This window comes from Brachionichthys hirsutus, chromosome 10 (genome assembly GCF_040956055.1).
Source record: "Brachionichthys hirsutus isolate HB-005 chromosome 10, CSIRO-AGI_Bhir_v1, whole genome shotgun sequence".
Classification (NCBI taxonomy): domain Eukaryota; kingdom Metazoa; phylum Chordata; class Actinopteri; order Lophiiformes; family Brachionichthyidae; genus Brachionichthys; species Brachionichthys hirsutus.
This window is the reverse complement of record NC_090906.1, coordinates 9278519-9302537: the sequence shown is the minus strand read 5'-3', so window position 1 is coordinate 9302537 and position 24019 is coordinate 9278519. Positions and strand designations below refer to the sequence as shown.

At 42.4% G+C, this 24019-nt stretch overlaps 1 protein-coding gene across 1 annotated transcript in view; it reads right to left on the bottom strand.

The window, feature by feature from the left end:
- Positions 1–24019, bottom strand: part of gria3a (glutamate receptor, ionotropic, AMPA 3a) — a 53160-nt gene that overhangs the window by 19481 nt on the left and 9660 nt on the right. The window contains exons 4-5 of the mRNA XM_068744524.1: positions 18303–18542; positions 7858–8045 (exon numbers count right to left, since the gene is read on the bottom strand). Of these exons, the coding sequence (XP_068600625.1) occupies positions 7858–8045; positions 18303–18542 (428 nt within the window). The remainder of the gene's footprint in view (positions 1–7857; positions 8046–18302; positions 18543–24019) is intronic.

Here is a 24019-nt window from a genome sequence, read left to right as displayed (position 1 = left end):
GCATCTCACCTTCTTTCCTCATAAGCAAATATTCCTGGAAGCTTTTCTGCTTATTGTGTTGAAAAACAAAATTGCATTGAAAGGCTTTTCATTTGGCGTTCATCCGTGTGAGTCAGCCAGAGCGACCCAAGTGTACGAATATGGAGACGTGCACTTAATAAAGCTGCGATGCCTGCCTGGAGCGACTGGTCTAGACTGATTGTCACCAACACAGCCAGGAAGAAAGCACAAGACTTCAAAGTTGCTGTTCCTGACTCAAGCGGCCATCTTTTATTGCTTGTTATAACTACGAGGCACACAAGAGTGCAGAAGAGGTAAGGTTTGTTCTAAATGCAAAGTGCTCTGAAGGCAGAACACAAACGCGAGGTTTCATAAACCAGTCATAAAGGCTACGGTTCCACACCCACGATTCTGGCAACGAGCTCAAGACATCGACAGCTTTTCCGAAGTTGGGATATCTGGCTGCCACTTCACAAACACGGATTCCTGGGGTTCTTAGTCGATGTTTGCATTGAGACAATATCATGGCTGAGAGTGCAACGAATAAAATAACTGTGAAGCGTGGCCACAAAATGTTCAGCTATCGCCCAATGCCTTTTTAAAATAGAATTTTTATTTTGGCCGCACCATTTTTAGTTGTAGTACTGACAGAACACAACCAAAGTACTCACATTATGTGAGTTTAACTTGATCAGGAGATGTGGTCATGGTGTAATTTTTATTTTGTTCTAATTTGATGCATAATTATGAACCACACTTTTATTTTATTTAGACATTAGCAATGAATAAATCATTACATTGTGGCTATACGATCAATCGTTAAGACATGTTGGCTCTTTTAATTATAGGTTACTTTGCTCTTACTGTATAATTAAATCTCTCATGATTATGAGCCAATTACATATTGATGTAACTATGAGAATAATATTGTACGTCTGTATGCTGTCCACTGCAGACACACAGGAAGCAGGTTCTGGACAGTTATTTGTGGAAGAACCGAGTCAACCTGGAGCCATTTCAAATGCTTAAATTTAAATCCACCGGGGATCTGGTTTTGGTGTAACTGCTCCTGCAGGTGGAGACTGACTTCCAGCAGGAAGACTGGGCTTGCTGCCTGCACAATCCCACCGATCTGAGATGCCTACGCCGTGTTGACATACTATTTTTGCTCTCTTCATGAAGTAACATAAATAATCGGCAACGTCTCTTACCAACATGGAAATAAAGGCTGATTCAACACTGTAGCCATTAGCTGTAGCACAGATCGATCGATAACAGTATTTATTGATCCATACAGCAGCATATTGCCCACTGTTGAATCCAAGCAGAGTTAGCGACAAAGATCTTGATAACTTTCTCTCCTAATCATTCTGGTAAAGTTCTTTTTTCTAATATGAGATGTTTTCCCACCATTGTTTGACTGGAGGTCGTATTTGTGCTGTGAGCTGCCTGCTTCTTTTCACGGCGAATGTAATGTTCTTCTGTTACCATAACTACACATCACATCTGATTGGTCGAGCTTAAAGAAATTACCCAGCCATCATAATTTTGAGGTAACGCACTTACATAATCCTGTTCACTGAGCCCAGAATTTTAACAAAGCACAAACAACATGCTGGATGAAACATCCCACAAATTGCATTCTTTCATCTCAAGAACATAGCTCGCCTCCGTCCATCACTCACCTTCTCCGCCGCCGAAACCCTGATCTATGCCTTCGTCACTTCCAGAATCGACTACTGCAATAGCATTCTCTATGGAATACCATCAAAAACACATCTGTTTGACATTGCTTTTAATGTATAATTTTACTGTTGGAGTTTCTATTGATTGTTTAACCGTGTTCACTTTTAATGTATTATTTTACTGTTTGAATTTTATTGATTTTATATCCGTGTTCACATTTTTATTGTTTGTATTTTCTGTATTACTTTACTGTTTTTATTATGTACACTGTAAAGCGTCTTTGAGTTCTCAGAAAAGCGCTATATCAATAAAATGTATTATTTATTATTATTATTACAAATGAACTTCCTGTAAAGAGGCCACCGAATGGGTTGAGCAAGACACACGTCCTCATAAAGCATCTTTGCTGTGGGTCTGGCGTCATCCCCCTGATGGTAATGCGGCTACAAAAAAAAGTGGAATCTGGGCATAACAAATATTTTTAGATCCTGACGCTCCAGTTTCATCATCCCATGGGACGGATTGGATTGCTTTTAGTGAGCATATGAAACCACCAGGAACCCCGAAGAGGTCAAAGCGCCACCATCGCCGGGATACTTTCATTGCCACAGGACACATTCTTCCTCTCTGACACAATCAATTTCTCACCAAACAGCCGCTCCGAACAGCTGGAGGAAAAACGGATGCTTGTACGTGAGAAGGGACCTGCAGCTCCGATCGTACTCGCTGTCTCCTACATTGTTAATGCTTATTGAACGGAAAGGATAGCCTGGGTGCCATGCTGTGTCGGCTGCTTTCTACAGTTAATGCTCTCATCAGGCAACAGGGCCAAAGCCTTGTAGGCTGAAACAAACATCCCCTGAAAGTCAGCTGCTGCTGATGATTGGCGATGCCATCCACAAACAGTGAAAACAAGTCATATAGCAAATCAAATGAATTGCACACTGTAGAATTTATAATGACTTGAATCATACGCAGCTGAAGTAAGGAAGAGGAAGAATAAGAACTAGTCAAAGCAGATACAGCAACAATGCAGATTTAAAATCACCTTTAAAATGTTGCTATAGAAACATGACTTCTCAACGTATGCACGGTTCACACATTACGGTGACAAGAATACTCTGCAAGGGGCCTCTAGAATGGGCATCTGGCTGTGGCTTCACGATTGCATGTCCTGAAATCTAAAAGGTGTTTCTCATGTTCGACTCCAACCTTTAAACCAGAAGTGAAGAAGTGTTGTTTCAGGAAGGAGTCCTCTAAACAGCAACTTCTGCCTCTGTTGAGGATCTAATTATAAATATGAGGCCATCTCTTTGTGCTGTGATGCAGGAAGAGAAAGCAGTTGTCTCCAGCCTCAATTATCTTTAATTGTCCATCCTCACGGCTCTTCCTCGCTACGCTGTGCCGTATAGGAGGCCTGAGCCGTAGGACCAGCATCCTAAATATTCCAATGGGAATCGACTCTAATTAAGCCAACTGGAGCTCCAGTCCGACGCTGAGCTGGAGTTCTGCCCAAGTGTCTTCGAGAGGATTTGACTCCTCTTCCTCCGATAAAGGCTTCTCTCTTGGTTCGAGTGATTTGCCATTCTCCTTCCTGAGAAGCAGACATGGCATCCTAAGGTTTATAACCGTCTCGTTTCACTAGTCAACTAATTATTGTCACAATACTCGAAACAGGAAAAGTGCGAGGAGGATTTGATCTGTCCGAGAGGGACACGGAAGAAGTAAAAACGCAGGAGGAAGAGGAAGGACATGGCTTCCTCGGTATCAGTCAAACCTTCCTTCACACAAGGCCGAAGCTCTGAATGGAAATTAATTTGATTAGTTCATCCTCTCTGGAAATTCCACAACATATGTAATCTTTTTGACAGATGGAATCTTGAAAATGCTGCATGTCCCTGCTCCTTTAGTCTTTTTTAGCTTTTAGACTCAATATTTACTCTTTTTTTATCACATGAAAAAGGCTCAAGTTAATTCTTCTCAACAAAACATACTGTGTGTATCTTATACACAACATTAGAAACACAGTTCATGCACAGCACCATTTCTTTTCTCCTCTTTTATTGATGCACCTTCTATATAGCATTTTAGCACCTCCAAATGCTGACACTCATCCTGCCTCCTGCAGCCTGCAGTATTTTAGCGTCCGCTTTTAGATATGCCCCATAATTAGGAAAAGAAGATCAAGAAACGCACACTGATGGCTAAAATTCAGAAATATTATATTTTTTTATGCCATGTCATTAAAACCAATCCCTACGGAAAGCATCTACAATTCATGCAGAGAATTAAACAACATCCACACAAATCTTTTTCGCTATGCTACTTCCCCAGCCTGGAATTTAATTGACCTCCGGGTGTCCAGCTTTTCTCCCATTCCTCACCGCAGTATGAGACGGTACAAGCATGTTAATAAAAGCACCCACGCTGCTCGGCAGGCTGTTTCTGTTTCTCGTAGCAGCCATCAGCTAAACATTTCTGAGCGTCGCACTTTCTTATTTAGAGCCAAATTTGACAAAATAAAAAAAAAGTATGTGAAGTTAAAATGTCCTCGGTACCCTTGTTGCAGCTGCGAATCTGCCAACTCTGTATGTTTGATGTTGTTTTTCATTTTGAGCTGCTTTTCAGCGACTTCTCTAGGGGTTCCTTTGGATGCCTGGGCTACAAAGACGACCGCACCTCTCTTACAGCCAACGCTTTGCTTTTTCAGCAGCGACGGTTTCATCTTTATAATCAAAGTAACAAATATAAAAGGAAGGCGTGAGGACAGATAGTTCAATGGTAGTAGGGGTTTATTTGCAGGGTAATCAAGTTTAAAAAAATAGTGCCCAAAGACACTTTTCATGTCTTTATTAGTAGTTCAAATTGAGGTTTCATGAATGCACTCAATAATAAACTTAGAATGAATACACAGGAAAAAGCAAAACTAGTTTCAGACTGAATTTAAAATAATCATATGTGAACTCTAAAAAAACAAATATCAGGATTTCTCATATCTTGATTTTTGTAGCGTGGCTCATTTTAAACTGTTCAAAGGCATGACTTTTTCCTCCTAGGTGAATAATATCATCTTTAATTTGTGTTTTATACATTTCAATTTTTACAGACAGGAAATAAATACAGTTTATGATAATATGGGATGATTATAAAAACATTAAAAAAGAACCTGATTGGAATTTTGTTATGCTAATCTCATAGCCTGGAATTTCATTGTACCTCCGGGAGTCTGGCTCTCCTATTCCTCACCACAGCATGAGACAGGGAGGCTTACGCTACATGGCTCAGTTCCCACAAGCGCTCTATCTTTCCAGTCTTTTCTCTCACTCCATTTTTCAGTCTGTCCACCGTGCAGTAGGAGGCTAGAGGTGACCAGTCCTCTGGCAGTGCTTATAAATCCACCGTGCTTCTGTTATTGATGAGAAGCCCTCAAGGACTTCATCACTTTGTCTTTACTTTGCTGAGGGGGTGAGCAGACTGATACTTTCACAGAAGTTAAGCGAGCCAGCGGGGGAGCAAAAAACCCCACAGTGCATCCATCAGCAAAATGAGCGAGAGATATATATGTGTATAAATTCATTTAAAATAGCCAAAATTTGCTCCAATCAGAAACACAGATCACATTTCAGATCCCGTCCAGAGCAGATGCTCTGAGTATCCTGAGTGATCTCGGTTGTGTTTGCTCACTCCTGCCTTTGTGAGAGATTTTTCCCTCAGGCTAGGATGGTAGGCTATTTATAGTAGGCTCATTGTTGTTGCAGTTATGGGACAGTGTGTCCTACTTACACTAGGAGCAAGTGTTGATGCCACAGCTCACATAAAGAATTGTTCTCAAGAGTCGCTAGCATCTCTTTGCCACTCTGGAGCATCCGGAGAGACGCTCCGGTGACAGATGCTCTAGAGGCAGCCATCGTTCACATTCGTCCACCACAGTAACGAGATTAGGATAAGATCGGCCTGACGCGGCACCAACTGACCACCATTATCTGATTGGATGGCTGATGAATCTAATAAGGAACAAATGAGGACTCGACATTATTGACAGAAAGAAACCTATTTTGATGACAAAATCCTTTCTGTCACTGAAACGACGAGAGCCTCGGGGGGAATAGGCACACCGATGATGAGTAAAACTTGTTAGGAAAGCAATGACGAAGATCATTATGTGTACGGCGGTGTGTTCGTTTGCACTGGGGCCAAAGCCATCTTGCTTTCTGGAGGCAGGAGTGATCATATTTAGAGGGCCTCCGTAATGCACCTCCATTCTGAATGAGAGAACAAACGAGTGCTGAAAGATCAATAAATCAATACTGATTTATGAAATGCACTGTATGTAGTTCACAGAATGAATCGTAATGCTTTAAAGACGACTTGAAACGAACAAGGGAGACCTCGAACTCATCAGGAAACTGTTTACTGAGCATGAAGGAGCTTCATTTTCTCAGATTTTCATGTAGTCTGGCCTCTTTATGCATCTAACAGCAACGCTCTCTGCTGGAGGGTAGATCCAGAAAACAGTTCCAATTATAAATATCGTCTATGAGGGGAACACATCTGAACACGGCATCATATTTCAACAACAATAAAAATGCTTTCGGCATCATTAACACAAAAAACGACTTGATGGGTTTTTAGGAACCTGGTGGTACGGTCGGTGTTACGGTCCACACAGCATCCAGGAAGGGTGTGGACCATGCCAACGACATGTCCCAGTGGGGTCAGACTGCTGATTGGTGTCCTGCCTTCGTCCACCACTCACAGAGAATGTGTCAGTCGTGGCGCCTTATATTGAGGCTGCAGCTTGCCTTTGTTTGTTCTATGCGCTGTTGTGATATCCACCTGTTTTGACAGCTTTGGCTTCATTTTGTGAGACTGGGCTCAGAGACAGCTTCAAAAACTGATTACCTTCTCAACATTGTGAGTTTCGATGCGTCTAGGTGACACACTAGGTGTCGGGGTGTGAGACTTGAGTGTGGTTTGTTTCCTGATTTTGAGCAGATCCTTTAAATCTAGGTACGAATTCAAATAATTATTGTTGTTTTTTAAATTACATTGAAAGACAAGCCTTTTAAGACATTTTTGTGAATTGCACATGATCTACTTAACAAATTGCTGTGCTGATGGGAGGAGGCAAGAGACACTAAAAATCGAATTGAAAGTTGGAAAAGATCCAGGTTTTTTTGGTGCGTGTTTTTTTTTACTTTAGCAGTATCCGAACAGGAGCTTTGTTGATGCTGCACATGCTTTATTGGCTTTTGGACTATTGTACTTTCAGCTTGTCCCATGAGGGGTCACCACAGCAAACCAACGTTCTCCACTTCACCCTGTCCTTTGCATCGTCCTCCCCAACACCAGCCTCTCTCATGTCCTCCCTCACTACGTCCATGTCTCTTCTCCTGAGTCGTCCTCTAGCTCTGTTCCCTGGCAGTTCCATCCTCAGCATCCTTCTATCGATATAGTCCCCGTCTCTCCTCTGGACATGTCCAAACCATCAAAGTCTGGTCTCTCTGACCTTATCTCCAAAACGTCTGACCTTCACTGTCCCTCTTATTGTCTCATTTCTAATCCTGTCCAACCTGGTCACTCCCAAGGAGAACCTCAGCATCTTCATCTCCACCACTTCTAGCTCCGCCTCCTGTCTTTTCCTCAGAGCCACCATCACTAAGCCGCCCATCATGGCCGGCCTCACCACCGTCTTGTAGACTCTCCTACCACAGAGCACACCTGATACTTCCCTCCACCCATTCCACATTCTCAATTAAGACTCTTTTAGTGTATTTATGACGCATGCAGCCCACATTAGTAAACACTAAATGTAAATCAACAATCTTGTGGGAACACTGCAGCAGATGATCGCCTAGGAAACAAGGAGGAGGCTGTTGAATTAATTAATCCCGAGTGACCTCAAACATAAGAAGTAACATATAAGAAGACTTAATTTAAACGCACGCGTCTCGCCCGTTTTAACACAGTCTACTAAATGAGAATTCTCAGATCTGAGGCAATCGTAATATGCTCCAGGTGTTTACTGTAATAATGAAAAAGACATGAAATGTGAGGAGCAGACTGAAAATGAAGATGGTGTTTGAGGACAAGATGGCATGTTCAGTCCCTTCGAGACAAAGCAGAGCTGGAGGCCAAATGAAGACATTTAACAGTGTGTGTTGGACATACCTGCTGCAGTATGGAGTTGATCCTGTCCACTTCACAGTCAATAAGAAAGCGTTTCTCCTGCCGGCGGTCCATCTCCTCAATGATGCGTCTGTACTCTGTGGGGTCCACAATGTTCCCCACCGAGCGAGCTGTCACTTGCCAGTTATTGGCCACCGCCGACTCCATGATGGCCTGGAGGACTGCAAAGTCTGAAGGATCAGAGGGACAAGAGCAATCACACAGCTGTCTTTCTGTTGTCTTCGAGCCCGGCAGCAGGTAGACATTGTGCTGTGAATCTAAATTGCTGTAAAGAAGAACTTCAAGAAAATGTATTCTAGTAATGATGCTCAAAAGCTTTTAACCAGCTTTAAATCACAAAAATACTCAAGATGCACTATATTGATGTGCACATGAATAATAAAAATCACCTTGTGAATTCACAGATTAATGAGTAAAAAAAAAAAAAAAGAAAATCTGTAGTACACGGTAGGTGGAGAACGAAAATGTCTTTGGCAGATAAAGAAGGTTCCTGCAGCATTTAGACTATATTTTCAGGTTTTTAAAAGCTCAACAGAGGTTTGTAAAGATGGAATAGAATAAAGACAGGATGCAGCAGAAGTCCAGAGAGAGAGAGAGAGAGAGATCGATTTACCCACAAAAGATTCAGTTAAAACTGTGGAGCCCATTAAAAAGACAGAGTGGTTACAGGGCATAATTAAGCAAGCATTAACTGGGAAGTGGCTGCGTCCCGTCGCAGGAGGCCTTCCCGGCCATCTCTCTCCTCCCTCGCCGAGGATTTCAAACTAGCCAATTTAAGGATAGAGTTAGCGCAAGATGAAAGCAGAGACACAACAATAAGAAGTGTGGCACATACTCTTGCCAACGCAGTGAAACGGACTGCTAAAGCAGCAGTTAAGCGAGCACAATAGGAGCACCTCAATGTCTACCTCACAGAGCTGCGTCACGGGATGAATCAGGAGCTGAGCTAACAGTATCCCGGCTGAGCAGGGGGATACCGGAAAGATCCGAGCAACCTGCAGGAACTTGCACAGTAAAATATATTCTGAAAAGGGTTAAGGACGCATGGTCAGCAGTCCAGAAGAGCAGCCAGAAGAGCAGCTTCTAAATCAGCCCAGAAGAGACAGCATTAGCTGAGAATAAAAAGAAAGTTGTTGTTCTCTTCGTCTGGGATGAAAAAAGTCATTTGTGGCTTCTTTTTTCCATCTTGGAATTACCATAAATGGCCACTAATGTCTTAATAGGTGTTGTAGCGGCTCATCGAGCCCCTTCGCTGCTGAACATGCTCTTTTAATATTAAAGTTTCTAGAATTTAGAATTAAAAAAACAAAACGCAGGTCATACCTGGAAAATGTACTTTTGTTTTACCATTGCTTCACTTAAACGTCGGGCCGTCATTGTGTTCAGCACCGCAATGAGATTTTTACACCTTAAGATTGGTCACATTCCCCTGCCGAAGGGGGGGGGGGGGGTATCGTGTAATGGATTTTAAATACGTGCTACGTGATGAGTAATTACAATATTTACACATGACATGACCTTTTTATCATCCTTGGTCGAAATGATTATCTATCCATCATCCATCCATCTTCCATTCTTTCACTTGCTTGAGCTGTCCATATATTAATTACCTAAAGGTTCAGTGTGTCGGATATTTTTTAATAAAAAAATGGGTAGCATGGCCAGTGCGTTTAGCAGGAGCTAACGTAGCATCAGCATCATTTAAATGATGGTGAAAATGTCTAAAACAGACATAAATCATAGCACAGAGCCACCAGGTAGGTGGGTCATATAAACAACGACAACGAGTAAACATGACATTTATTTAACCTTTATTTAAGTTAATTGAGAACTAATTCTCATTTACAGTAGCTTTCTAGCTGAAAGGCATCTTTTTAATCTAATATTTGAAATCTAAAACATCGGCGACCATTAATAATCAACATGTCCCGAGTGGAGCCTCATCGGACATGTTCACCCTCCGTTCCCTTGCCTTGACCTTCACGGTGAAACGCTCACCAGACAGCGCTCGGATCAAGTGTGGCCTTTAAAGACAAGTGGCTTTTTGCCAGATATCACCCAATTAGCTGCTCAAGAGTTTCAAGAGGCAGATCAGATGTGTGTCCACGTGTCTGACACTCAGGAGGTGGGGGGGGGGGTGTTCAAAGGGGCTATCTGTGTGACCGGCCTGTCTAAGAGCATCGTGGAGAGGTTGATCACAGCATTTCAAAAGCTGCTGGGTGACTTGCTATTGGATCTGTCATCACCGAGAATGTATCTGTTTGAACTTCTTCTTTTTTTGGTCCTTTTATCAGCACCGAGATATCAAGAATCCGGCGGTGCGTCACTGGTGGCAGAGAGGAAATTAAAGGTGAAGCTCCACTGCCCCCCGCCCCAGTATTCTGGCTCATGGCTTCAAACAGCATAAGCTGGGATAGTCGTGACATTTGGAGGCGTGTAAGTCACTGCAGGAGAAAAAGGATTTAGAAGGATTTACACCTGATTTTCTTGAGTAAACTGTATATTTGGGATTTAAGCATTTACACGCGCCTTCTTACATAAGAATAAAAGCTGCGTGTAAAAGTGCAGAATTGAAGAATAAATTAAAATTGATATGTAACATCCTCCCCGTTAATAACTCTTCAGTAACCACGATGTAAATGTTTCATTTGAATGTCAAAGGACATCCAGTCTCCCGGTGGACACGAAGGCTGGTGTCATTTATCAGTTGGTGCACAAATGACAATAATGTCTTCTGGTTGACTTTGCCAACAGATGGTATGTTTTACAACAGCCAGCAGGCAGAGCAACCATCAAGGGCATTTTACACAATCAATTATTCAACGCCGTCATGGAAAATAATACATATTCAAAATTCAAAAGCATTTTGTCAAAGGCTAGACATCAGTTAACACGAATCGACTTAGTGCTGCGCGATAGTGCCGAATGTAAAATATTCATGAAGCATTTCAGTCCGTAGCGTTCAGCAAAGAAACTACCAAGTTACCAATTCCATCAGCGAGCGGGGAAAAGGAAGCAGAAATATCTTCAATACACAGGAATATTTGTGTTTTTTAAAAATAACATACAGTCGTATGAGAACAAGCAAAAAATGTGTGCATACTCAGAAACACTGACCTCTTCAAATGCATATTTAATTCTTCCTGATCCACATGATCTGGATCCAACCCATGGTGCCACATCATGATCTGTCCATTCCAGGGTATTTTTTTTTTTATTGGACCAACACACAATGTTTACAAAAAGTCATTGGAACAATATCCACCCCTACACAAAAACCAGCAGAGCTAGCATCTGTTCCTATCAAGCGATTAAACTATAAGCCAAACACTCTGCTGATGTTCCGTACCCCGCATTGATGCTCAAGCCACCAAGCTCAAAAAAAAAAGCATTAAACACACTTTGCTTTGAAGTTTGTCCAAAAAATGCACCCGTAGGAAAAGCTGAGATATGACAGCAATTGTTAGAGCAAAGCTCAAAGCAGGGAGCCGGGCTTGCATGTGGGATTCTGTTGAATATATGAGCTCAGTAGCCCACACAGCGGTGCCCGGGAGATCAGCACGTACTCCTCTGATATGTGTTCTTTACAGCTCGGAGGATAAAGCTTGGAACAATATGGCTGCTGGGTTCAGCAGTGAACAAAATAATATTGTGGGTTGCTCATAGACTTCTGCAGCACGTTGGAATAAAGCATCTAAAATGCCATCATTGTTTCTCTTCAACAAATCAGTCTTCATCTTTTTGCCCACATCGCTACGTATATAAACTCAACTGTCGAATCATAGATTTACAAAGGGATGCATGTCCGGTGTGACAGACCGTTCCGGAATGAAGACGCTGACTGAGGATCTTCTGGCACAGGGACATGCATTTCTTCTCGTCTCGCCCTGTCTTGAGCAGCGGCTCATGTGACGGCCAGGCGTGGTGTCATCCCCCCCCCCCCCCCCCCTCCCCCCACCGTCTCTGGAGAAGGTGACCTCTTTTAAATTCTCTTGCAGGCATCTGCGCCATTGTCATGGGACGCCCAAAAGCTGAGCGTGACACCAAAGGAAACTCAGACAAAGCCGCTGAACCTACTTCAGAAAAATCTAAAAATAAATAAAGAAATAAAGAAATCTCACGGCTTAAACGTGTCTCTGAAAAGGAGCCTGTTTTCAGTGGGCAATACTTACAAAGCCAGTGAAGTAGAATTAAAGCTGCCAAATAACAGTGAAAGGACAGTTTTGAGTTTACAATTAGCCTATCAACGCAGACTCACGCTACAGACCAATGCAGATAACAGCTGATCCAAATGATCGGAACTGCAATGAGCCACTCCAACCAGATCCCAGATCAGAGCTAATCAAACAGATGATGTCCTATCTAATGACAGCTGCAAAGTTAACGTTGACTAGTTCTCCTGTCAAATTTAAAGTGTTTAAATCAACGTTCCATGAAGTATGTCATTATCTTCAGCTGCGCTAAAGGTGGCTCATTTGCACATAAATGCATGTAGGTATATAGACTAAAACAAACAAATGCTTAAAGCACAGACATTTGAATTTGAACTGCATACAAGTGAGAGCTGCACTGACGGCCGTTTTTCAGCTCCCTATATAAAAACACACCCTCCCATCTCTTCAGCAAATAAAAAAAAAAAGGCATTTTCTCTTGAGGAAAAAGGAAGCGAAGATCACATCAATCTCCTCCATAATGCAAAAAGACCACCCGTGTAATGGCTGTGGTCCTGCAAAGCAAGTGTACCGAAATAGATGAGAGCGGTTTGAGCGACACAGCGCTAAGAGGGTCGAGGCAGAAATGGATTAGAGGGTTTGAGGCCGAGGTGATGCTCTTACAGTCACCTGGTGAATTAGTCCTCCAAGTAGAGCAGATTAGATATGACAAGCTGGATCTTACGGAACACAGAGGGGAGGATTAGTTGGTGCATCTGACAGTGTGTCTGACCGTGCATGGCCTTCTGTGCTATTTGCTGTTTTATGATGCAGGAGAGGCACAAAGGCTTTGCTGACTCCTCTGTTCCTTCCCACAGTGCTCGTCTGCATATGGTTTCATTTGAAGATTTGCCCATATCGTCTTCCTTTGGCTTCTTCCTTCTCCTTCTCTTGACTTTGCCCAGAATAAAACCCTCTGTTCCTGATCTGCTGGACTCTGTGTTCTCTCTAATCCACCTGGGGAAAAGTAAAAAATGAATTGCCTGTGTCTTGTGTTCTACTTTTTTTGAAGTGATATAGCATCATGAGTGGAGAGGAAGACGGGATCCATCGCCGTTGATTGTATGTTGTTAAGACCATTGGATATTGCAAATATGATTGATCCAGTGACACGCTTTTTATTGACAAGATTTCAAAAAGTCTCAGGTCTCCAATCAATTGGAATGTTTTTAGCAAGAACCACTGAGAGTGACTGGACAGGTTGAAATGATGAGCTGAGCGGCAGCGCCTCAGCCGGAGGACGATATCCGTCACTTGCAAAAACTCCTGACAGATGCTAATGTCTAAAAAAAAAAAATCTAAATTCTTCTAACTGATTGCTTCAAGCATTCGGCAAATGATAAGAGATATTTGATACTGGTCTGCAGCTCATCACACTGCCTCCTAATGGTCATGTACTAGGACCACCTGCTTTGGGCCCTGAACTGATGACAAACAAAACAACAACTCTAAATCATATCTTCCAAAAGTTACAGTATTGATGTTCTGATGATGGCGACGGAGACAGATATTTAGATATTTAGGGTAAAAAGTCTCTCCTGGATTGTCTGCTTGGTTTGAGACATTTGATGCGTATCATTTCAATACTCATCAAACAGTGTGTTTCTCAGCATTCCCTGGTGACTTATGTTGAAGGATCTGCTTTTGATCTCCTTATATTTATTCACGTATCCTTTAAGTACCGTAGTCACCTGTGGTGAAAACTCGAAACGGGCGAAGGCACGGCGGGTCATGAACCTTCCAGCTCCTTGAACATTGATCTCCGCAATGAGATGAATGCCTTTTACCCAAACACCTAAAGCTGGAACTGAAATGATCCAAATATATGTTTCGTGTTCTTTCTGTTTAAACTGGTGCGTTGAAGACTAGCGCCAGAGACGCTGTCTATACTGTGGTGAAGCAATGCATCTCCAACTTTCTAGCGCAGAACAAAGATTTCCAAAGTTATGCGACGTTTTAAGGCTGTTTAGAGTTATGTAGTGTCTTTTTGTAGGTTTCTGTTCTGTTCATTCCCGGCCAATCTACTCAAGGGAGGACATGCGTCTAAATTTTTCTTAAAGTGAGAATGTCCCTGACAAATGGTCATGGTCATTTAGTCTGAGCCTATAGGGCTTTTATTCGCAAATGGTCCTATGCTGATGGATCAAATTTTATAAATTGTCGCTTCCAAGAGTGGAAAATTCAGGAAGATGTTTGGTATTCCAGATGAATAATTCCTTTGCATTATTTTATAGATACAATACTCTAAATAGTGCAAACATTTAGTTTGATTATGTTTTCATGCTGCACTTCGTCTGCATGCATGAAGGTTCGGGCATCACTTGGTGCCATTTCGAGCATCTGGAGGAGAGGAGTCAGCGCCCGAGTGGAGAGGTTTTGTTTATGTAAAAAAGAAGAACAACACCGCTGAGATAGCTAAAGCCTCAGCTGTATCTCCTCATCGTGCATACTGCCCTTTGAGGTTTTCACCAGTGACGTCAGTCCACAGCACGTACAGCACATACACACACGCCTGCAGCATGTACTTCCTAAACACGCTCCATTCACAGCTATAGAAGGCAATCAGATTACCACAGAGAATCTAAGATTCACCTCTGAGTCAGAGATGATTCTCAAAGACATGGATCCGATTAGATTTTCCATAAGAAAAATAAAAGTCCTGTGTAACCTTGGAGTTTCTTTTCTTCTTTTAGATTGGCACCATTGTGCTTTCATACACACATTTCACACACACACATAGATTTGAGCCTTGGAGGGACAGTGGTCATATGTGTCCGTCTGGAAGTGAAGGAACAGGGAGGTGCTCAAAGGGAGGGACAGCTGCTTTATGTCTCTCAGTCGCTCTCTCTCTCTCTCTCTCTTTCCCATTGCACATCTTTAACAACGTGCAATTAATCAGATGCTTTCTTGCAGAGAGAAAACCTGCAGCGAGGAATGCGAGCAGGAGACAGGAGTGGCTGCTGTTAGCTTAGACTCAGTAAGCTGTTTTGATGGCAACATAAAGAAATTACACAATAAGAGTCAATAGTTATATCTATGCAAGAACTATACTTACATTATACAGCTTATAGGTATTTATACTTAATTTGTGTAGTAGGATTAGTTAGTTGGACGGTTCACTTTTCACGCTCAATCACGATACTACTGCCTTTTACCACTTAACTTCCTTGCCTGTGAAATGGTCCAATCAGGTGTGTTGGAGCATTCCACAGGTATCCCACTCTTTTGTTTCCCCCTGCTATCAATTGAACTAGTTAAGGAGAACCAAGAGATTAATAACTCCTGCCTTAGTCAGAATATCTAGGGGTCAATGGAGAGGATGAGGACTGAGATTTAAACTGTAATGCAATGCATGCAACAGCTTCCCTAAGTATGAAATGGAGAACATACTGATTAAATATGTCTTTAATGAAAAGAAGTCTCCTTAAATCATCCCCATGGTACACATTAGCAGAAGTGGATTTATCTGTTGAGACTGTTATATCTTGACCTAAGCACAATCTTTGTAAGCTGCTTGCTCTTCAACTCAAGGGAACTGAGCAGAAGGAAAGAAAAAACAAAACAGCCATGGTGGATTATTCCGTTAAAATTGCCACAGTATAAGAATATCAATTATTACATGGTTTATAACACGAATTTTTTTTTATATATAATATAACAATGTTGTGCAAACTACTTTGTGGTCTCATAGTTTTGTAGGTTTTAGTTTGCCAAGGGGGATTACAAAGTTTTTCAAACAAGTATCAATAGTACAACCTTCATTCATAAGGTGTAATTATAGTAACGTAGGTGAATATGGTAAATAACAACAACCTGGTGTGTACCCACTCCTGGTGCCCAGCTGGTGATGCCCAGATGTTTCTCATTTCAGGAGGCCTTTCCTGCCAGTGGCTATTAGCCAGTCTAATGAGGATATTTCAGAGCCGGTACATCCAGCATAAATAGGTGATGTTGCACTGCAGCAGAAAATCATGAATTATGATCCATGAGTGTGGAGGCATGCTTTCCTTTGTTGTGCATCCCTCGGATCTGTAGAGGTACTTTTTATTTCCATCTCTTATGTTTGTTAAACAATTCCACTAATGAGAATTGTGCTGCGTGAAACAGTATCATCCACCCAGTATATATATATATTTCTTTTTTTTAAATGACATGTGGAGCAAAATCAACTTGTTTTTTAACACTTATCACAACTGTGTCAGTAGAAACAAGTGAAATCAGTTCAGTGCTACTGTCAGAAGAGAGCAACTCCAACATGAAAGTGGAGCTGCAGCTGTTTGATCTTGACATCATTTCCAATTTGAAATCCACCCTGTAAATTAGATGTGCCATAGCATTTTTTTATGGTGGTTATACTGTCAACCTATGATAAAAAAAAAATCCCTTTGAAGGTGCGGTGAAAGGGAACACACTCTCCTTTCTCAAGATACTATACAGAAGGGAATTGGCTCATTCATTTTAATGATCTTTACAGATTCAGGCTGACTGATAAAAATGTCCCGCTTAGATATGGAATTTCTTAATAAGAGACAACCCGCCCCCACCCCCAATAATTCCCTCTCCCAATGTTGAAGACTGAAGTGACATTCAGATGAGTGTTGGATTCATCACTCCAGAACCTTTGACAGAGAGGAACCGGATGGGGCTGCCAGCCAAAATGAAGCGAGTAATTCGCCTCTGAGCAAACACAAGCTGTGCAGCATGTGGGACTCCATCCTTAACGACAGTGTTTACTCTGTGTCATGCTGTGGAAATGGGCAGAGTGCTACAGATGGTGGCCCGTCAATCTCAACACAGCAGGTCAAAAAAAGGCCAGGAAACTAAAGCAGAGCTCCGAGGGCCGCATCAAGAGGCACTTCTCAGAAGGTTTTATTGTGCTATGAAGAGGCTGTAAAGTCATTAATCATTTTCCTCCGCCTCGCCAGCCACCCAGTTATCGGCTGCTGCAAGTCTGCCGCCGAAGCACAGACACATCGAAGAGATCAATTAAAGCCAGAATCCTTTCCCCGGTTTGAGAGTGTCCTCAAACACAACTTTATATTACAATTACAGAAGAGTGGCTGTTTTATTCACTATAAGGATTTCAGATATAAATTCCGTATATTTGTAAAAACATTCAAGAGAGAGCAGTTGCATATAATGAAAACAAAATGGGGGGAAAAATGGCTTTTTGAGAACTCGTTGCATGAGAGAGCAGTAGCTTGTACACCCACCTCAACTGGAGATATATAAAGCGGGATGGGGGACGTGAAAAATGAGCGCACTTATCCTGGAAATGCACCATGTGCGTTCAAAAATACAGCGGAACCTCGGTTCTCAAACCAAAAAAATGGAAGTCCAACAGATTTTTGGGGTTCGAACACATGAGTGGAGCCGAGGCGAACCAAAGGCATGCAAACGAAGGCGTAGTCTACTCGAGTAGGTTCACTTTGAGCCGCCCTGCCATAGGAGAAAGACTAGTTTAAGTTTCCATTATTTCTTATGGGAAATATAGTTTTGGTTTTCAAACAACCGAGAACCGAGGTTCCACTGTACTTGGAATGCACAGTTCTGAACACATTTAACAGCAGAGGCAGAACCCAGAAACCTTTACATCTACTTTGTAAACACACACTGATTCAAGCCATTTTGTGTGTGTGTGTGTGTGCCCAATCTACACATGCAGGTCAACGTGATTCCTCTCAAAAGCAGCCTCTGAAGATGCTGACCCTTAGAGAACGGCAGAGACCCGGCCTGTAAATAGCTGGCCTACATGAGGGAGGCCATTAAGCACAGCCAGAAGTGGCAGAATGTTGCGTTTCTCCCTTTACATAATCCAATTATAGCTAAATGATAATCAGAGAGTGCCGAGGATTAAAGGCTGAGGCAGCTGGATGAGCAGCGGATCAGGAGCACCTGTGAATGCCGCGCTCCTTGGAAGCCTGGAGCTGCTGACTACCTCTATGAGCCGCATTCAGCATTAAAGTGCAGCAATTTAGGATTATTAGTGGCATAGATTAAAGAGCGTCAGATGAGTCAGAGTGATGATTGGGCATAAGGGATCATACGCGCTGTGTAATAACACGTCTGCCTGAGAACAGCTCGGTGAGGAAACTACTCCTTACACTCTCTCTAGCAATTAGATGTTTCGCACTCATTTGCTTCTTCCTGAAAGCTTGCTGCGTCTCCACAGGCGAGTTTGAATGTGCGCTCCCTTTGACAGAGGGCCGCTCTTACCTCTGTCAGTGTCGTAAAGGTAGACAAACTTCTCCCATTTATAATGGGCCAGCAGACTGAGAACGGTTCCCCGCAAACCAGGCCTCATCTGGATCACAAACTGCACGTCAGCGTCGATGGGGAAGCTGGGGGTAATGAAGGAGGTGTGGAGCGCCCCGCAGAAGGAGGTCAGCGTGTTCATGGATCTCCTGTCGTAGAAACCAAAGATGGCGTACACTCCTCTGGAGAACTGGGAGCAGACTGGTGGTGGGGACAGAGAGTAGGTTCAGGTTAGGGGCCGTCACCTTTGAATTCAGTCATGAGAGAGATTGACAAACAGCACAAACCGACCTTCCTAACATCTTTTTATTATTATTTCTGAAATTAAAAATGCTATAGGGGTAAGGGTAAGCTCGGATGTGAGCGAATCCATAATGACATTAATCTTCCGACTGAAGCAGGAGCGATCGGAGTAAATGGGTGCCATGTGGGACGCCTGCTCCCCATGGGCATGTTCTGCTGCCCCGGTGCCCTTCACTTCTCCTTGGTATAAATGCAGCTTTAGGTAATCAACTAGAAATAATGAGGAAATCAGGGCACTGGCCACAGAGCTTAATGGACAGACACCCTGACACATGAGCACGCAAATACGCAGACGCTGCTCTATCATGTGTTATAAATGATTCATGACAAATCCTGCTGCCTTCTGCAGGCCCATGACAATGAGTTCTGGCCATAAACAGACAAAAGGCATCAAAAACAGAACCTCCTTGGCGGAGGTAACAAATCCGTTGACATGCTCCGATGTGGGATTGACGCTTGTTAGAAATCTCCATCTATAATATTAAATACACAGTGGGCCAAAATACAAGTTAAAAAAAACATCTCGATAATCCAATCCGGATGAAACTCGGTGGTGAGCTAGAGGCCCCCGCCCTACATGACTGTGTCAGGAAAACGTCAGAGCAGGTGATTGATCCATACTTTTTGTTTCAGCCTCCTTCGGTGGACAACAGAGCTCAACGCAACACCGATCCTCCTCAGAAGTACTGATTCCCAAATCTCGTCTGCTCTCATAATATTCTGCTCATGTTAGCCAAGAGAGATGGAGGGAAGCCATTACGGAAAACACATCCAAGATCAACCAGTTCTATTCTCAAAATGGCAGCAGTCTGTTTTGTTTGTCAAGGTTGCATAGACAGCCTCTCCAAGAGGACTAATAAAATAATGTATTTAAGCTCACGAAGCCGTAACAACACATCACATGTAGTAGATTCTTTGACCAACCATGAAGAAATGCATCATTTACTTCATTACAAAGGGGAAGTTGGAGCTGCCCCCCCACATTTCCGTGCAGAATACTGAGTTGGTATGCAGAGGAAATTTCACCTCTCTTCCTTTTCTATCCGCTTCCAACTTATTTCTTCCACCGGTTAACAGACGCCCACTCCTGCCTGTTATTGCTGTCGTGTCTGTTGCCTTCTCTTTTCGCCTCCCCTCGCCCTGCTCTGCTTGTCCCCTGCTCTCAGCACCTTGTCAAACCTAACAAGGACATGTCGGAGCACCAGTGCCATCGACACTGCCATCTTCCTGAAACTTAGGGCTTTGCCGCTTTGAGGCTTTCACCTGCAGACAGCTGGGGAAACTTTTATGAATGTTTCATAAGCCTCACTGATGTGGGGGTAAACGCGGAGCGTACGAGCACAGCGGAGCCGAGCCTACAAAGTGAATTCTTAAAGCACGATGGCTGAGGGGAGATAATGGGGGCTTCTGTGCTCAGTTAAAAAAGAAGCTCTGCAAAAGCGGTGGAAAAATGTAACTTTGCGCACATGCATGATGACAGTGAGAATGAGCCGTGAGGAGGAGGCCTCTCACTGAGACCAGGAGGTGATCATCCTTGAGAGGAGTAACTGGTGAGAGCCTTTATGGCCTGAAGGAACTGGATGATGCAATCTGACAACACGGGGAAAATGTCTTTACCTTTTGCGACGACAGTTAATAAATGTTTTATGCACGAGCTGCCTGGTGGGAAGTTATTGTTCCCCTGCTGTCTGAAAGAAGTGCCTGCAGCAATATTAAAGGAAACAGAGCAGCAACACTTAAGACCGTTTACCCGAGGTGGAGGGCGGCCATGTTTGTTTTAGCTGCATGTTCTGTCCTCGTGTCCGTAAGTTCCAAAAGAGTAGAAGACTGTTCTGAACTAGATTTTAACTGTACTTTTTACAGTGTTACTTTAGCTTGTCATTGATTCTGCTGCTAGAGGGTTGAGTAAAGGCAATCATGCACAGAACCACAGAAGAAGAAATGGTCACGCAGACAGGATTGAGGACGGGAAGATGGAAAATGAGATGAGGAAGAAATAAATACACGATGCAAGCAAGGAAACAGAAAGAGATCGGCAAATGAAAAGCCAATCACAGGAGAGCCAGTGACCTTACTGATACTGTCTCTTATTTGATATATGCACTCGTGTCAAGTTATGAAGTTTATATAACTACGTTATATACAGGCTGGAACCTGTTCCAGCTGAACTGGGTGGAGGCGGGAGAGAGACGAACAACCAGGACCTTCTTGATGTGACGCAACAAAGCTACCCACACCATGCAGCTGTGACCGGCTCGCTATAGATAGGATTACAAAATATCATTTTATCATTTCTGTCATGGTAGAAAAGTCAGATAAATGTATGAAACCTTCACTTTACAGGCACCAGAATACAGGAAATATATCTGTTCAAAACATTAGATATAATAACTCACAATTATAACCATGCAGGTAAACAAGTTTTTTTTAAATGTTAAAGGGAATGGAGATGGAACTGTTAAGTGGTTTATTTTGTGTTATACCAAAACAAATACATTTATGAATAATTATGTGACTGAATACCACCACGATGAACAACTGTGGGACGAGATGCACTTTGAATGAAGGAGGTCGATGGAGGAATAGCTTGTAAATTCCAAAACGATCAGCCAAATTCTGTGTTTCCACATAAACACCAACATTTTCTGAATTGATGATTTGCAGGCTCTATATATTTATTCCAGGTAACATTTGCATTCTGCCAGCGGCTTTTCAGGTTGTTGGCTGGACCGGATGAACAACGATGTTGTGTGAATATCTCTGGACTGTCTATGTCTGACAGCTGAGCGAGGATTTGTTCCAGCAGCAGGTATTTCCAAACCAAATATTATCACAGTTGTAGTTATATTAACACAGAACCAATTTTCACCCTCCATAGGTCAGTTTCAGCTTTTAACTGAGCCACGGAGGAGTAAAAAAAAACACTAATAATACGACACATATTGGGTCTGAACTGCAACACAAGACACAAATTAATCAGTGTTAAATTTACACCTATCTCACCTGAAGGATATAAATCTGACAGAAGGAACAGTGCACCGTTATAAATGCTCTCCGTGTTTGACATTTATTTATTTGGATCCACATTACAGTCTGCATTGTTGTGCAATTTGTCTCAGTTGACCAACCACAGGGTAAGTAGAGGGCTTTTATGGACTGGAGGAGTAGGTGTTCTTCCTCAAGCAGTTTAGTTACATGTTGGCTGGAATACCCGCTTCTCTAAAGATTACAGCTTTGTTAAAACACACATTTTCTTCCCGTGGTTTACCTCTAACAGATACTCATTACACACACACGCAAAAAAAAAAAAAAAAGCAAGGCAACGCTGGTCGGATTAGCTGTAATCTGAGAAATACAACTGGATTCATCTTGCATGCTAAAACAACATGACAGGAGGAAACAGAGAAGAGGCCTGTGGCTATTGGAGTGCTGCATGGAAGAATACACTTTAATACGCAGTAAAGGCACCGCTAACACTACACCTACACACGCTGCCTGCAAAACATCATCCAAGGAGCAACACAAGAGACGGGAATAAAACTCAACACAGGATTCACATCAAGAATGTGCAGTAAACTGGACAATCTGACGACCGTCATTCCTATTGCCACCCCCCTCCCGTACTCTCAGATCTGCCTCCTCTCTTCGCCTTACTGTCCCATCTGCCCGTCTTACCACCATGAGGAGCAGGGCTTTCAGCCGCTCTGCTCGCCGCCTCTGGAACGCCCTTGCCACCCGATGGCCGTAATATTTATTATTTCCCTCACTTCAAATCCAGACTCAAGACCTTTCTATTTCACTCTGCCTAGCCCACCTAATCTCCTTAAATGTTCATAATTTTATTGATTCCTTGCTGTTGAAATTATATCCTTTAACTTTTGGTTATTGTTATTGTTTTGTGCTTTGTTCTGTTCTGTGCGCTGACCTTGAGTATCTAGAAAGGCACCTTATAAATAAAATGTTTTATTATTATTAGAATGTATTAATTTAATGGGCTAAAATTACCTCGTTCACAATTCCCCAACCCTAAACATCAGTCAAACACAAATATCTCTGGAATCTCAATGAAGTATCATGCGCGAGTAAAACCCCAGGTTATTTTATAACACGATTATTTTTAATTCAGCAAATCTGCGAAGGCAGCGCCTTTAAATTATTCACTGCCTTAATGGCATTTTGGGGTATTTTAAGAATTCTTCTTTGAGCCCTGCAACTTTTTGTCCTTGCGCAAATCTCAGGTAACATTTAGAGAGCGACAGCAGAGCCCGTCTGAGGCAGCCTCACCAAAGGGCATTATGCAAGAACACAATAAACTGCTGCAGCATCACTGTAGCTTGTCAGTAGTGATCAGTGTCCACCCTTACAATGCTGACATGTAAGCACATCCTGATGCACAGGATGGAACGACAGAGAAAGACAAGAAAAAAGTCTTTCTTGCATTATGTCTGTGATGCTTTGACCACGCTTGACCGCCAGAGATATCTTCGGTCACGTGATTACAAAAACAAAAGGAGGCTTTTTTCTCTTCAGCCAGTTCTTTAGCATGAAAAAACAACTTTACTGGGAACTCTAATGTATTTGCTCTGCTTGGTCCATGAACATTGTCCAAACTGTCCCCTTAAAGAGACAATTTTAATGCAAAGACATCATGAAAGATTAGCATTTGTATTATTACCCATTGAGAATGTGATGTCACATGTGAGCATGAATACTTGTCAACTTGGGGCAGGGCATCCAAACTGACAGGACCGACTGCAGTAGCAGCAGCACAGATATTTGCATCAGTGCAGCATGATAAAAGGACATGCTCTTGGGTAAGTATCTCTTTCCGTTCAAGGGCTCATAAATCAAGAGAACCCATTTAAAGATATAAAATGGAGCACAGTACATTCTTGTCAAAATATCTGACTATCTGACTAGATGGGTTTTTCATGATGAGCAATTATTGACAGATGGATTTAGGCGTGACCAGTTTAGCGCAGAGTTTTTTTTAACCTGTCATTATCAGCAACCTCACTGAGTCTGCTGCTGCCACATAATTATTTTACGTTATTAATATTCCTGTTTTAATCTACAGATAGCATAATGACTGAAACAGGGGGAAACAGAGATCTTGCTATCAAAAGGTAGCAGCACCTGAAAAGCTCACTGACTAATGCCTTAAGTTTAGTTGGTTGCCTGGCAACCTCAAGCAAATATTAAGATCCCAAGATATTTTTGTGCCCCAGCTTAAAACTTTGGTCAAATTATGTTGTCGGCTCATCCTGGATAATGTCCCAATTTGAAAATATTTTGTACAAATCAAGACGCAAAATGTCATTTTCCCTAAATGTCAAATCATGCTAATTAAAAAAACTGTATAAAAATGATATAGA